Raw genomic sequence first — 15157 nt, forward strand, 5'->3', positions numbered from 1 at the left:
CATCCATAACTACTTTAAAAGCAGTGTTCATTTGATCTTTAAGATTGGCAACGGTATCAGATTGGGGGACTTTGGGGTCCTGGTTAGGAGGCGAATGGGTGTTAGCATTAGGAATAGTAGGAGGCTCATCTATGGGAATTTCCTGACTAATTAAAGCAACAGAGGAGGAATCTTTCCTTACATTAGCTCTGGATAAGACTTTTCTCTGTCTATCCCTATCCAACTTACGTAAATGGTTAGACAGTGTCTTCCATGCCTGAGCACTCCAATCCTTACATTCATCACACGTATTCTGAGGAGTCATACTTAGCCTTGGTTAACCTAGTTCTGCAACCAGTGCTGTAGAACCTAACCGATGAAGACCTTGAGTCCAACGTGACTCACATAGGCTATGCATACAGAAAAAACTATGCCGAATATAAAGAAACTTAGGAGATTCATTAAACTTGCTAACTAGCAACAAAACCACCAACTGACAAAAAAAACAAACATTGTATGTCACCATAATGATGCATTCAATTAATTCATGAAAAAACATAAATTTTCTAGTTGCCTCCTGACCATGTGTTTACAGTGTCATAGCAGCACGAATATCTAAAGACACTACTGTAGTGCCAACCCCAGTAGAGGCGGGGGAGAAGAGTATCACTCAGGAGTACCAACCGTACTGGCAGGATTTTTTTTTCTTAGCTGCCGATCATGTCAGGAACTATAGCAGGTGAACTACCAGGTAAGTTGTATATACAAAAATATGGATTTAAGTAATATAGTAAAATATGAACCTGTGGATTTAAGTACTATTTAGAATCGAAGGAAAGTATTGACTCCATCAGTAGCAAAGAATTTTTGTATTCATTTACTTCCAGGTATAAGAATGAATTATGAAAATGCCCAATAGATGAGAATTAATTCTTTTTCCACCAAGAATGACAAATTTTATTTTAGTGACTAGTGTCTTAAACATTCTCTGCTTGCAGGTATCTTCCTCCAAAGGTCGAATTTGTGGTATTTTGTCAACCTTCAGAGACACAGCTAATGCTCTATGACCGCATTGTTGGATGCAGAAGTATGCGTCAGTTGCTGAACAGCATGGATTCTTGTGATCACTTATCAGCAATCTTAGCACTGCGGAAGCTTTGCAACCACCCAGCGTTATTGGCTCAACCTAAAGATCATGAAGGGCATGGTGATTTGAAGAGAGAAATTGCAAATTTCCTGCCCAGTCATGTGCAGCCAAACCAATTTGAGGAAACTGTAAGTTTTACTTGAATATTAATTATAGTTTAAGTTTTACTTAAATTTTAATTATAGTGTCATATGGTGCTCTTATATATATTATAGAATATAGAATTTAGGCCACAGGTCAAGTGCTGGGACCTATGGTGAGGTTATTCAGTGCTGAAAGGGGAGATTGAGATTGAAAAGGTTTGAAAGGTGTAACAAGAGGGAAACCTCAAAGCAGTTGCACTATGAATCAGTTGTTAGGAGATGGGGGAAAGTAAGATGGAGGAAAAGAGATTAGTATGAACAGAAGTACAGTACGAATGAAAGGGGTTGCAGCTAGGGGCTGAAGGGATCCTGCAAAGACCTTTAAGTATTGCTTACAGTGCAAGAGGTGTTATTGATATTGAGATAAATTTTGTATATTTGCAGGACAGCGGTAAACTTGCAGTTGTCTCTTGCATGTTATGGTCTTTGGTCGAAACGGCAAGAGAGAAGATGGTCATAGTATCAAATTACACAAGTACTCTTGACATGCTCTCCCAGCTTTGTAAAAAATACAACCATCCACTTCTGCGACTTGACGGGTCAACGCCATCCTCCAAACGTCAGTCTTTAGTCGATACGTTCAATGATCCTCACTCCGAGACTAGTAAGACAGTCTTCTTTGTGTATCTTTTATTGCCTTTAAAGGTTTCAACACAATTTAGTAATAATAATAATAGTACTTTATTTCAGTTCTTGGCCAAATATGATACACAAACAAGAAAAACGCACTGAAAATGCTATATCAAAAACATCTCTACATAATAGCTAGAAGGTAGCAAGTACACTAATAAAGGGATTTTGACAGAGGAAAAATCTATTTCTGGGTGAGAGACCTGTGCCGCCCAGTGAAATGCTCCTTATAGCATCATTTCTAAGGTCTAAAACTGCTATATATACCAGAGGAAAAAGTTGCATGGAATGCTAGGCATATGCCCAGCTCGCTCACCCATATAGGGTGTCGGCATAGTAACTGGGGCGTGAAAAACCACTGTCAGAGGTCTCTTACCAATTAGTTATCTCCTCTTCCAACATCCCCCGTTACTATGAGGTGCTGTTCTACATCCCGCTACTGTCCGCCACTACTACAACTACCCACGCGTTCCCAAACATTCCTCATAGCATCCCAAGCTTGGACCAGTCTCGGGTGAGGAAAAAGAAGGGTGGGTTCACTGGGCGGCACAGGTCTCTCGCCCAGAAATAGATTTTTCCTCTGTCAAAATCCCTTTTCTGGGCTCAACCTGTGCCGCTCCGTGAAATAGTAACAGAGAATCGGTCCCATAGCTTGGAATTAATTACCTGAAAAGGAGTGAAATAAAAAACAGGATATGTAAACCAGTATGTTTAATACTATATCAATCTTACATATCTAATATAAACTGATAAAAAATGTACTAAGTTATTGAAACTTATTTAGGAAGAACATTTCCAAAACAAGTAAACTAAGGTGTCTACAACTAGCCCTTTATACAGAATAAATTTATATACCACTATGGTACCAGAAAAGTTAAGATTCCAAAAGTTTTTGGAAACATACCAACAAAGATATTACAATATATCTTAAAACTTAAATTACAATCAATAAACTATATGTTCAGTACATGAACAGGTTAAATATACAATACAGGTGAGTACCAAGGCTAAGGCAGGGACAATAAATGAGGCAGGTAGGGGAGAAAGACAGGTAAGGAATATTAAAGAATTAAACTTCTTAAGATGGTTCTGATGTATCAGGAGGAACTACATTTCCTGCTGCCACTATTGCGAACTTTAGGGCTTCCAAGGATTTTAAGTAATGACGTTTAAATACTGTTGGTGATTTCCAACCTGTATACTTTTTTAAATCTTCAAAATTCATATGATGAAAATAATTAACTGGTGTGGCTACTGCTCGGATATCATGAGCATGTGGAATTGATTCTGGGTTAGCTTGTTTGATAAAATAAAGAATCTGCTGTCTAATTCCTTTCAAGGAAATGGTTCCTCCATTTTCTCTAATAAATAAAGGGCCTGAAGACTTATTGGAAGTTCTGGTCAGATAAGCTTTCAGAGTGTTAACTGGACATAAGGATGGGTCCTGTGGAAGTGGGACAATCTTCCACGGTGACCATCGGTTCTGTGGATCCTCATTCTTTGGCAAAAATCTCTTGTCCGGAAAGATTTGTACTTCCCCAGATGCAAGAAAATCAATATGATTTGGTTCTCTAGACAATGCTGAAAGTTCAGATATTCTGGCTCCAGATGCCAAACTTACCAAAAATAAAGTCTTTCTAAATAGTGTTATGTATGAACATGAATCATTATTAATCTCAGAGGCCAGTCTAAGAACGTCATTTAAAAACCAGGAAACTGTGTGAGGGCGAGTTACTGGTTTTAATCTGGCACAAGCTTTTGGGATTGATGAAAAATATGAATCTGTAAGATTAATATTAAAACCAATCTGAAATATTTTCTTCAAAGCAGACTTAATTGTTGTAATTGTATTAGCTGCTAGTCCTGTTTCAAACAGGGTCCTAAAAAAGGTAACTGCTAGGTTTCGAGTCATTGTTCGAACCTTAGAATCTCTTAAAAACTTTGCCAGTTTTCTTACAGCCGAATCATATTGACGAAGGGTAGATTCCCTTCTATCTGACTCTAGAAACAGGGTATTTAGAGGATCAATATCTGCATCTCTTTGCGCTGCAAATTTCATAAAGTCCATAAGTTAGGGCACTCCGAATTCTTGAGGAAGCTAACACAATGCGAGTTTGTACTACTTGTGTCAACTTGGGGCTGGGAATCCATTGAGGGCGGAGTCCCAGTTCTACCACCAGAGGAAACCAATTGCTCTTGGGCCAATTGGGGGCTACCAGAGCTATTTGACCTTTGAAAGTTCTGAGCTTGTCCAGAACTTCCATTAACATGTTTATCGGAGGGAACAGATAAATTTTTTGCCAGGTGTTCCAGTCTATGGACATGGCGTCCGTGGCATAGGCTAGAGGGTACAGGTTGGGAGCTACATAACATTTTAGTTTGTTGTTGGATTCCGTGGCGAATAGGTCCACTTGAAGATTTGGAATCTGTTGGCAAATCCAATTGAATGAATCTTTGTCCAATGACCATTCCGACTCCAGCGGAGTTGTCCTCGAAAGTGTGTCTGCGACCACATTTCTCACTCCTGCCAGGTGCACAGCTGACAGGTGCCATTGGTTCCTTGTTGCAATCGAAAAGATTGCTATCATCACATGATTTATGTGACTTGACTTGGATCCTCCTCTGTTTAAGCAATGGACTATTACTTCGTTGTCGAGAATTAATCTGATGTGTTGTTTCTTTGCCGGGGCTAGTTTCTTTAAGGTCAAGAACACTGCCATGGCCTCCAAAATGTTGATGTGGAGTTGACGAAACGTCATTGACCACAAACCTTGGACTTTTTCGTATTGGGAGTAGCCTCCCCAACCGCTTAGAGAGGCGTCTGTATGTATTACTAACGTTGGTGGTGGAAGTCGTAGGGGAATCGATTTTGCCAGATTCTTGACATTGGTCCAAGGTTGAAGCCTTTTCTTCAGTATTGGTGGGATTAGAGAGATTTTGTCTCGTTTCCTTTTGTTCGCTTTGGATCGCCATACTCGATTTATATCTTTCAGTTTTGCCTTCTGTAATGTGTCTGTTACTGAGGCAAATTGAAGTGAGCCTAAGATCCTTTCTTGCTTTCTTCTGGACGTTAATTTGTCCTTGAGAAAACTTTTTGTTTTCTTTACTATTTCTTTCCTCTTTTTTGAGGGAAGAGATAGTCTGTGTGTGATTAGGTTCCATTGCAGTCCTAACCATTGGAAACGTGCTGCCGGAGTAAGGCGGGACTTTTTGAGGTTTATTTTGAATCCTAAGTGTTTCCAAAATTTTATTACCTTGTTTGTCACCTTGAGGCATTCCTCTACATTGTTGGCCATATAAGCCAATCGTCTAGGTAGGCCACTAACTGTATTCCTTGAGTTCTCAGCTCTTGGACTACTGTCTCCGCCAGCTTCGTAAATATCCTGGGCGCTATACTGAGTCCGAATGGCATCACCTTGAATGAGTATGCCCTTCTGCCTAGTTTGAATCCTAGGAATGGCCGAAAATGCCTTGCTATCGGAACATGATAGTAAGCGTCTGTAAGATCTATAGAGGTGGTGACGGCCCCACGGGGAAGTAAGGTCCGCACCTGCGAGACAGTCAACATATGGAACTTGTCGCATTGAATGTATGTATTCAAATGTGACAAGTCTAGAATTACTCTTCTTTGGTCTGAGTCTTTCTTTGGAACGCTGAACAAGCGTCCTTGAAATTTCAACGATTTTACTTCTCTTACTGCATTCTTTTGCAGAAGATCTTTGGTGTAGAGGTCCAGTTCTGCCGTTGGAGCTTGATGAAAACTGGTTAGTGGAGGGGGCCCTTTTATCCAACTCCACCCCAGACCCTTGGATATTATGCTGAAAGCCCACTTGCTGAATGTCCAACGGCTTCGAAAATTGTACAGCCTTCCCCCTACCTGGGAGGTCTCACTGGTTTGAAGTGGGTCTGTTTCCACGGTTCCCTCGGGATCCCCTGCCTCTTGCGGAGGCCCTTCCACCTCTGTGGCGAAAGTTTCCTCTGGCTCTACTACCTCTGGCATACCTGTTGTACCCATGAAACACGCCTTGTGTTTCAAAGGCAGGGTTAAAAGCCGGAGAAGGTGTAAAGGCAGCAGTAGTTTGTTGTTGAGGAGGTTGACCAACCCAAACATATTGTTGCTGAGGCTGGGATTTTGAAGTGGAAGGCTGATTCACTTGAGGCACGGGAATTGTCTGAAACTTTCTAAACCTCTTCCTGCCTCTTGACTGATTCCCGGATTGTTCAAATTTACGTTTGGGCATCAAGCCCCAACGGACTTTGAGACTTTGATTGACTCTAGCTGCCTCTCCTAGAACACTGTTGCCAATGTCCTCCGGGAACAGATCTGGACCCCAAATTGAAGCTTTAATAAGCTTATTCGGTTCGTGCCTAATTGTTGCCTCTGAAAGAACATGCTTTCTGCAAAGTCATACGCGTCACTCTGGAGTGTGAGAAGGAGAGACTTCGTAAGGATCTTGAATAATGACTTCTGGATATACCAGCGAAGCCATTTCCGCCATCGTAGCTGAGTTGATGGACCTACTTAATCGAGTACGTGCATCATACTCAAACCTGACTAAGGAGTCCGGAAGCCTAGGAAGCTTATCACTAATCTGTGTAGAGGCACAGTCAGTGTTCAGTTTCCCTGTGGTGAAAGTAGCTGGTGCATCAACCCAGCATTCGTGATCTCCTGGGAAAAGCAACGAAGTCAACTCCGTCTCCCTTAGCTGTGGCATGGGTTTGTCCTCCATAGCCGCTTGAAGGGCAAGGTCAACCACTTTTGTGGTGCAAGGGGTTGGTGTTTGACCCTCCACCACAAACATTTGTATGAGCTCTTATGGTGGACAACATTGTGTTAACACACTCCCATTCGTTAAGCGTCCGGACCCAGGCGGACTGAGCTTGCTCCTTCGGGTAGATCATAGTTTCTTTTGGGATCTTATCCAGTCTTACGAGCGCCTCTTCCGTCAGGCGTGCGTACCCCGGGAAGGGAAATTGCAATCCCGGCGGGTAGAACTCTAAAGTTGTCTACGGGCCGGGTTCCACATCCCTCCAGGGTTAACATGCCATCCACAAATGGGGCATGTAACGCCAACCGCCACGGATTGCTCTTTACGAACGCTGGAAGTTTAGAGGCGTCCGATATCACAAACTGCTGTTGTTGTGGCAGTCCGGTTCTTAGGAGGTTCTCTATCATACTCTCCTGGTTTTGCAGTCTCTGGGCAAAAGTGTCCATAGACTGCAATCGATCCGCAATGGTTCCAATCTGGGATTGGACCATGTTACCCATCTTCTCCATCAAAAGATTAGAGAAGGCTACTGGATCAAAGGAAGGTTTCGAAGTCTTAGATTTCGAGCTTCTTGCTCTCGACCCGTGTTGTAGGGGAGTAGCTGCTACCGGGATCTCCGATGATTTGGAAGCCGATAATGACTTGGTAAGTCTGGGTAACCTTGAAGGTTTACTTGGCTTCGGTAAGGCCTTCCTCAAGTGTTTGACTTTAGGGGCTACTGAGCATGGTTTGTCCCTAACCATGGTCTTTGCAGTAAACCCCTGAAAAGAAGTTTGGGAAGAAGACAAAGATGGTGCCGTATTAAGAATAGGGATCTTAGACCGTACGCTACCTGCCACACTTACCTCCCTACCTTGTTCATTGGTATCCAGAACCATGGGCTCAATGTCAAGACTGATCGCTGCCACATCCTCTAATACCCCTTCCCCCAATCCCTCAGATCTTCTGGTAAGGACTGTGTATCCTCTCTAATTTTAGCAATAATAGGCGCTGCCACTTCCTTGGATACCGCTGCCAACATCTTGGCGTTTGGGTAGAGGAGGGTACACATTTCCTCTGACAAAATGTAAGTCTTCTTGGCCTCAACATTGCGGCCGAATCCGCCAACCCAGATCTTGAGGGTTGAAAGAGATGCCCTCTTGACAGCCTGAGGGGTCTGAAAAAGAAGTATCCGTTAGGATTATCACTTTCTTAATACTAAAGAAGGGTGTTTTGTTTACTTTTATGTAAACATTATATCATAAGTAGTAACAAAATATCTAACAGCGTACTCACCGAGTCTGTGGTTATTTCAGCAACTAGCCCATAGCAGATCTCACACGCATCTGGTTGCCAAACAACAAGGTCGTCCACTTGAACAGCACAGGGTGCATGAGATCTACAGACCTCATGCCCACAAGCTTGTTGAAGTACAGCAGCACAAGCTGTCATCTGACAACGTACCACCTGTAAAGTAAATTGATATATGAGTATCGTAAGTTTATGGTATACACCGGAAACTCCGGTTTACTTATAGTAAGCTTACATTATAAAATATATCGTCAAAGTAGACGTCTGTATATTATAACTAAGTCTTAAAATATACGTCCTGGTCATTTAGTATATCAAATCTTTCCATTCCGTTTTGTTGATATTACCCTAGGAATTATAGGGAATAGAACTGAAAGCTATGGCGGATATAACTTTGTACCAGTCCGCCTGCTCCGGAAAACTAACTCCTCTATGAGAATTGTTTTCAAACTTTTGTACCGCTACCGAGGTAGATGTACGTTGGTACAGAAAAGGTACTGAGCGGCGGACATCAGTTACTTAGCTTGTCCGCCTGCTCCGGAAAATTCCGTATGACTGATTATATAGAAAAAACGGAGTGGAAAAACTGAAAACGGATACCTGGACGGAATTGTATCCTCGTTGTGCGTAGTAAATAGATATAATAATCAGAAATATTATAAGATATTGTAGGCTACGTCCGTACTCCTCTTCCGGGATCGACCATCGTCATTTTCTTTTGTGTAAGCCTAGCCTACGTTATCAGAACAGGGTGAGATACCTGAACCTGATCAATACACTAAGATATTAGTGTGTCAAAGTAATAAAACTATTCCGGTTGTGCCGGAACTAAGAAAATAATGTGGCGGAAACCTTGAAGGGGAAATTAAGTATAAGTCCAAGTGCTCCATCCAGCTCGTCCGGAGGCCAATCGAAACTAGCTAGGAGAGAGCTACTTGTCTCAACTCGTGGTGTGAAAACATCAACAGACTCTATTCCGCCGCTCCCATAATAGGCTATAGCGAAAGCCTCAAGGTACCCTATGGACAGCGTGTAGTGATAGGTACTCCCCCGAAGTGGGCACTAGGAGAGGGAGCGGCTGAGCGAAATGGCTCATCGCAATAAAATGGACACACTGACCGGTCAGGTGGGACAACCCTCCGAATCAACTGGATCCACTTGATCAGGACAAAAGGTGTAGCCTAACTCTAACTAAATGACCAATATCAATTTTTAGATAAAATAGATAGATTATAGTGGCAAATGTTAAATAACACATAATAATAAGAGAAACTAAAAGTGAACTGAGCGAATAGCCTAGACCTCCAAAATCGGGTGAGATACCGACCTGGTCGGGTAGGCTAAATCACTCTTAATTAATTATCTCTACACAATCGGGTAATTTGCCGATCTAAGAAGTAAAGATAAACTACACTTATACATATCATATGTAGAAACAAGGGGGACTCTCCCTTAGTTAGGCTATAACCCGAAGATGTGCGGCTTGGTTGGGTAGCCTAGCGTAAGCCAAAATAACCTAAATATCTAATACACGTGTAAATATCATATAAAAAGAAGTGCAAATTCATCATATTGTAAGATGTCTAGGACAAAATACGACCACAGTTAGTATGAGGAACTAATTGCTAGTCGACATGTAAACAAAAGCTCCGCGAAGTAGCGACATCAAAATGGCTGACTGGGTTCGGATTCGTCCGACCTTCCGATCAAAGCTAATATTTCTAATAAGAAATAATTACATCAAAGAAATCACTACTTCCGTGCACCGCACAAATAACAATAGTACTCAACTTAGCAGTAGAAGCTTCCAAAAGGTCCGACATCATGAAAACAATAGCACAAATCATGACAAAAATAAGAACGCGTGCACGTCTTATGATGCTATGAAAAGGAATGATTGGGAACGCGTGGGTAGTTATAGTAGTGGCGGGCAGTAGCGGTATGTAGAACGGCACCTCGTAGTAACGGGGGATGTTGGGAGAGGAGATAACTAATTGGTAAGAGACCTCTGACAGTGGTTTTTCACGCCCCAGTTACTATACCGACACCCTATATGGGTGAGCGACCTGGGCATATGCCTAGCATTCCATGCAACTTTTTTCTCTGGTATGTATAGCAGTTTTATACCTTAGAAATGATGCTATAAGGGGCATTTCACAGAGTGGCACAGGTTGAGCCCAGAAATGTTTACTCACTCACATAGCAGACTCACAAAAACAAGTCCCCCTTAGGGGGTTAGTGCCGTTAGTGCACCCCGTGCAGTGCACTGTAGGAATTCCTTAAGGTCCTTTGCAGTGTGCCTTCGGCCCTTAGCTGCAACCCCTTTTGCTTCTTTTACTGTACCTCCTTCCATATTCTCTTTCTTACTTTTCATAGCGCAACTGTGAGGTTTTACTACTGTTACGCCTTTCAGATCTTTTACTGTCGATTTCCATTTCAGTGCTTGGCCTTTGGCCTAAATTCTATGTTCAGTTCACAAAAAGCAGTCACATTCAAACAACAACAAAATTCCACACACACAAGAACACACATCAGCAGTTAAAACAAAGGTGCAGCTCACCCCAATGGAAAAGTAAACAGCAAATGCTATAAATATAAAAAGGGTGAAGCAGAATAAAATAATAAAGAAAAATATTGGATTTATAGGCCAATGTAAACCTTCATTTCTCACTTGCAGTTGGGTCCAGTAAATCATCTTTGTTCCTACACGTTGAAAAAACCATCGGTCCTTTACATAAGGAATTACTTTCAGCGCCAGCTGGAACTCAGTCGCAAGATTCTATAGCAAGGTAGTTAGGCAGCAACTGCTTGTTTGCTAGTCGGGAGTCCCGCCCGACTGGATGTAAACATTCCACTTTCCTTTCGACTGCCATCGTGTGCAGACGTTCTCTCTCTGCCCACTCCTGTTGTGAGATTACCAATTTCAATCTTGTTTTCTTTTGTTGATATAATTGTTTGTCTATTTGTGTGTTTATATGTTCATTATGCAAGCCCACGAATCAGATAAGCCTTCTCACCCCCCATCTACTTAGCAATTATGCCCTGGAGTAGGGGGCAGGATATGTGGACCCTCACACCCTCTGTGCAAGATGCCGAGGGCGTGAATGCAATAAAATGGACACCTGTGACACTTGTATCTCTTGGTCAGAGGAGTAGTGGGAGAGATATGAGGGTAGGAAGAAACCATGTAAGTCTCCAAGGCGTCATCGGAGAGTTCTCCCTCGACTCCTTTGGTGACTGATATGTTGTCGTCTTTCCTTCCTCCATGTAAACTCCCCTGTCTCGCTCTTTCCCTTTTGGGGGACATGTCTCCCTCTGCTTCTTCGCTCGATCTGTCGAGTGCAGAAGAGGGAGTGAAACATGCCAACTTGGAGTTGTACTCGGGAACTTCTGTTCGCTCGGGGGGATCCTTTCCCCTCTCGGCGAACAGGAACTCCCCCCCATTAACCCATCTTTTGCTCTTTCAGGTTTGCCTGACTCCACGGGTGGGGACCTGCAGCAAGTATGGCAGACGCTGAATCTTCCTGGCACTCCTTCAATACGGGGACTGCTTCATCATCTCGCAGCAGCCCCAGTGACCCATGGAGCTGATTCAAGAACAATGACAACCGTCTCAACACTTGGGTACGCAGCACCACCACACCTGGTGTACATGCAGCACATTACATCGGTGACCCCGTCTGCTATGGTGCAAACACCAGTGCCACATACCTCACAGGTGGAATATCTTCCACCTCCTCCAGGTTATGCTGTCCTCGCTCCCCTGCCAGACTTCAAAGTGCCCAAAGAGCTCGCCACTAGACTTCCCTCCTGTCTCCGTCGCTGTACCTGTCGCCCCTGTCCCTGCTTGTGGAAGTGTTGCTGCATCGTCAGTTCCTCCTTCCCAGGTCATGCTGGAGTCTGCTGCTTCGGCAGCCGCTGCAGCCCCGTCCTGGGTGGGGGATCTTTCTGCTGTCGTGAAGAAGCTGGTGAAGAGGAAGTCTAAGAAGAAGAGGAAGGTGTCGTCGTCTTCTTCGTCTTCACCTTCGTTGTCGTCTTCTGCCGCCGCCTCCACTTCTCCTTCCGAGGCTGCCCAACTAAAGAAGAAGAAGGTGGTCTCGCCCCCCGGAAGAAGCCTCGTTCAGGGGACTTCTAAGGGCCTGTCTCATTGTTCCAGTGAAACAGGTGGGGCCTTCCACTGGTCCTTTGGGAACGGGAACCGCCTCGTCTTCCCCAGGGAAGAGCAAGGCAGGGACTGTAGAGGTACCACCTGTTGCCGGTACCTCTGCTCCCGGTTGTAGAGGTTCTGGCTCTGGACCTGGAACCCTCTCAGGTTCTCACCAGCGAGTTTCTCCGAGTGTACAGTCACCTGCTGGTGACCGTGCAGCCAGGACTCTGGCACGGGGCGGAAGGATGGTAAGCGTCACCCAGTGACACTCGCCTAGCCAGTGATTGTTCATGTAATGATCATCTGGTCCCCAAGGTTGACATGACAGTCCCACCGGACCGTGCATGAGGTGAGACTGGGAGGAGGTCCCCCCGGTCCCCGGGAGCAGCTTTTGCTGCTTCTGGGACCATGACGCATCGAGAGGACGGTGATTGTTCTCACCGAGTTGGTGGACACTACCTGTCATCCGACTGTCGATTACACCAGCGTGATCAGACGGTCCGGGCAGCTGGTAGCAGCTCCCCTGACGCGAGAGATCAATGCTTCTCCACAGGGAGACCGCTGGTCTAGATCTGCAGACCGGTCATCACCGTGGGTTGGTGTTCGCCTGCAGCCCTCTCTGTCCACTGGTTCTGCCGGTAAACAGAGCGGGAGCATCAGATCTGTCTCACCTGTCCCTTCAACTTCCTCAGGGTACACTGGGAGGAGCGAGGCGACTAGGGGGTACCGTGAGTAGTGCGCTTCTCACGGTCCATCCACCAGAGCGTATGTGCCCGGTTTGGTCCTAGGACCCGAGAGGTCATACACTCGAGTGGTCAGAGGAGATCACAGGGGGCTGACGAAGTTCTTCCTTCTGAAGGAAGTGTGTCTCGGGAGGGGCTTGGCCTGGATGGACCCAACAGTCCATTGCCTCAGGACGTCATCACCCCCGAGATACAGAGGTCATTTGCAGAGGTCATCGCGCTGATTTGTCAGCACAATGACCTCGGGGAAGGATCAGTGGTTGCCCCCTCTGACCATCCATCGCAGTTAGAGTCGTTCTGGGGTCCAAAGATGGAACCCAGAGCGTCTGTAAGGCTTCCATGGTCCTCCTTGGCTGACGGTGTGCTAGACCAGGTGAATGCTCTTGTCTCAGGACAAGAAGCCTCGCTTAGATCCAGCAGGTCAGACAAGTTGCTTCCCCCTCCGCTGCCCCATCAACGGCACTTCTACATGCCTTCGTCTAACCCTTTGCCAACCAAACAGGTTGATCCAGAGTTAACCCACCTAACTCCGGGCTTGCCTCCGCAACACCTGCTGTCGGAGAACCTCTGGTTCACGCAGCAAGAGGCAATGGCCCTCTATGGTCAACTTTGTTTCCTCCACGTCTGTAGTTTAGTCTCAGGAAGCCATTATCCGAGTGGCTGCTCAGAGTACTAGGTCCCCTAAAGGTGCGTGTGCGTCTTCTCCACAAAAGCACTCTGGTTCATCTTTCCTGGCCAGGTCTCCCAAGAAAATCAGGTTCTCATCCAGACCTTCGTCTGCTTCCTCCAAACCCTCTTCTGGGAAGAAGGATTTTCGGAGATAGGAGACACTGCCCTCGTTGACGCCAGTAGGAGGTTGTTTGTTCCCCTTCATAACAACCTGGGAGAAGTGGGGTGCAGAGTTGGGTGGAAGGCTTTGACGACAGATTCGTTCTTTGTGGGATAAGGGAGCGTTAGAATGAGCTCCCCCACTTCTGGATTTTACTGTCGGATCTTTGTAACCTCCAAGGCGCACAGTTCTTGGAGGCCCATCATAGATCTTTCGGCCCTGAACTGTTTCATCATTTCCACAAAATTTCTCATGGAAACAACTCAGTCGGTGTAGTGGTCAGTCCGAAAACATGACTGGATGGTGTCAGTGGACCTCAAGGATGCATATCTCCAAGTTCCAATACATCTGGAATCTCGGAGATTCCTTCATTTCTCAGGTCCACTGGGAACCTTCCAGTTCAAAGTCCTCTGTTTCAGACTGACCACAGCACCTCAGGTGTTCATGAGGGTAATGGCTCCTGTTTATGCTAACATACATCGTCAGGGCTTCCGCATGAGTAGGTACCTGGACGATTGGTTAATTCAAGGTTCTTCCAGGGAGAAGGCTGTGAGAGCAAGGGACTTCCCTCTAAAGCTCTGCGAGGCTTTAGGGATCCGTATTAATATGACGAAGAGTTCCCCGTCCCCTTCTCAGACTATTACCTATCTTGGCGAGGAGATTCAGATTCAGACACCTCATTTGAAGGCTTTCCCGACATGGGAACGAATGCAGTTGATTGTGAGTCAAGTCGAGCTCTTCCTCTCGGACAAAGCTCAACTTGCAAAAGAGTGGAGAAGTCTTCTGGGAAAGACGTCATCTCTGTCCCTTCTAGTTCCAGGCTCTCGTCTTCAGATGCATTCTCTGCAGGTAGGCCTCAGGAATTGCTGAGAATGCAGTGTTAATGGGAGTTCCACAGAGAGAGAGAGAGAGAGAGAGAGAGAGCGTAATTGGTGGATGGATGGTTAGTGATTGAATTGGCTGTTGGTGAGTTCTGGGTTGTCTGCTGGTGCAGCTGGAGTTAGTTGTTAGGATCAGAGTTTTGAGTCAGTCTTAGGCAGAGCCTGTGAAGATCAGTAGTGTCAGCAGCAGTCAGTAAAAAGAGTTGAAGGTCAGTTAAGTTGTGTGTTATTGATTTGTTGTTTAGTTGTTGCTAAGTTTGATGTTGTTTGCTTTTGAGTTGTTGTGCCTGTGTTGTTAGATTTGTTTTGCTTGTGAATACCTGTTGGGTTATATGCGAGTTGTTATAGTTGAGGGTTGTTGTTGGTGGGGGCTGTTGTGTTTCTTGGTGTAGTTGTTATTGTTGAGGGTTGTTGTTGGTGGGGGCTGCTGTGTTTCTTGGTGTAGTTGTTATTGTTGAGGGTTGTTGTTGGTGAGCTGTTGTGATTCCTTGGTGTTATTAGTGGGTGTGTGTTGCCTTTTTATGTTGTTTTTTGTGTTAGTGATTGTTTGTGCAGTGGTCTTTAGTTGTGGTTGTATTCCTTGTTTGTTGAGTTGTGGT

General features: G+C 44.9%; 1 protein-coding gene across 1 annotated transcript in view; it reads left to right on the forward strand.

The window, feature by feature from the left end:
• The window catches only part of LOC135200315 (DNA repair and recombination protein RAD54B-like), a 173870-nt gene that overhangs the window by 105525 nt on the left and 53188 nt on the right, over positions 1-15157 (forward strand). The window contains exons 6-7 of the mRNA XM_064228868.1: positions 978-1254; positions 1654-1873. Coding sequence (XP_064084938.1) covers positions 978-1254; positions 1654-1873 — 497 coding nt within the window. The remainder of the gene's footprint in view (positions 1-977; positions 1255-1653; positions 1874-15157) is intronic.

This window comes from Macrobrachium nipponense, chromosome 26 (assembly GCF_015104395.2).
Source record: "Macrobrachium nipponense isolate FS-2020 chromosome 26, ASM1510439v2, whole genome shotgun sequence".
Classification (NCBI taxonomy): Eukaryota; Metazoa; Arthropoda; class Malacostraca; order Decapoda; family Palaemonidae; genus Macrobrachium; species Macrobrachium nipponense.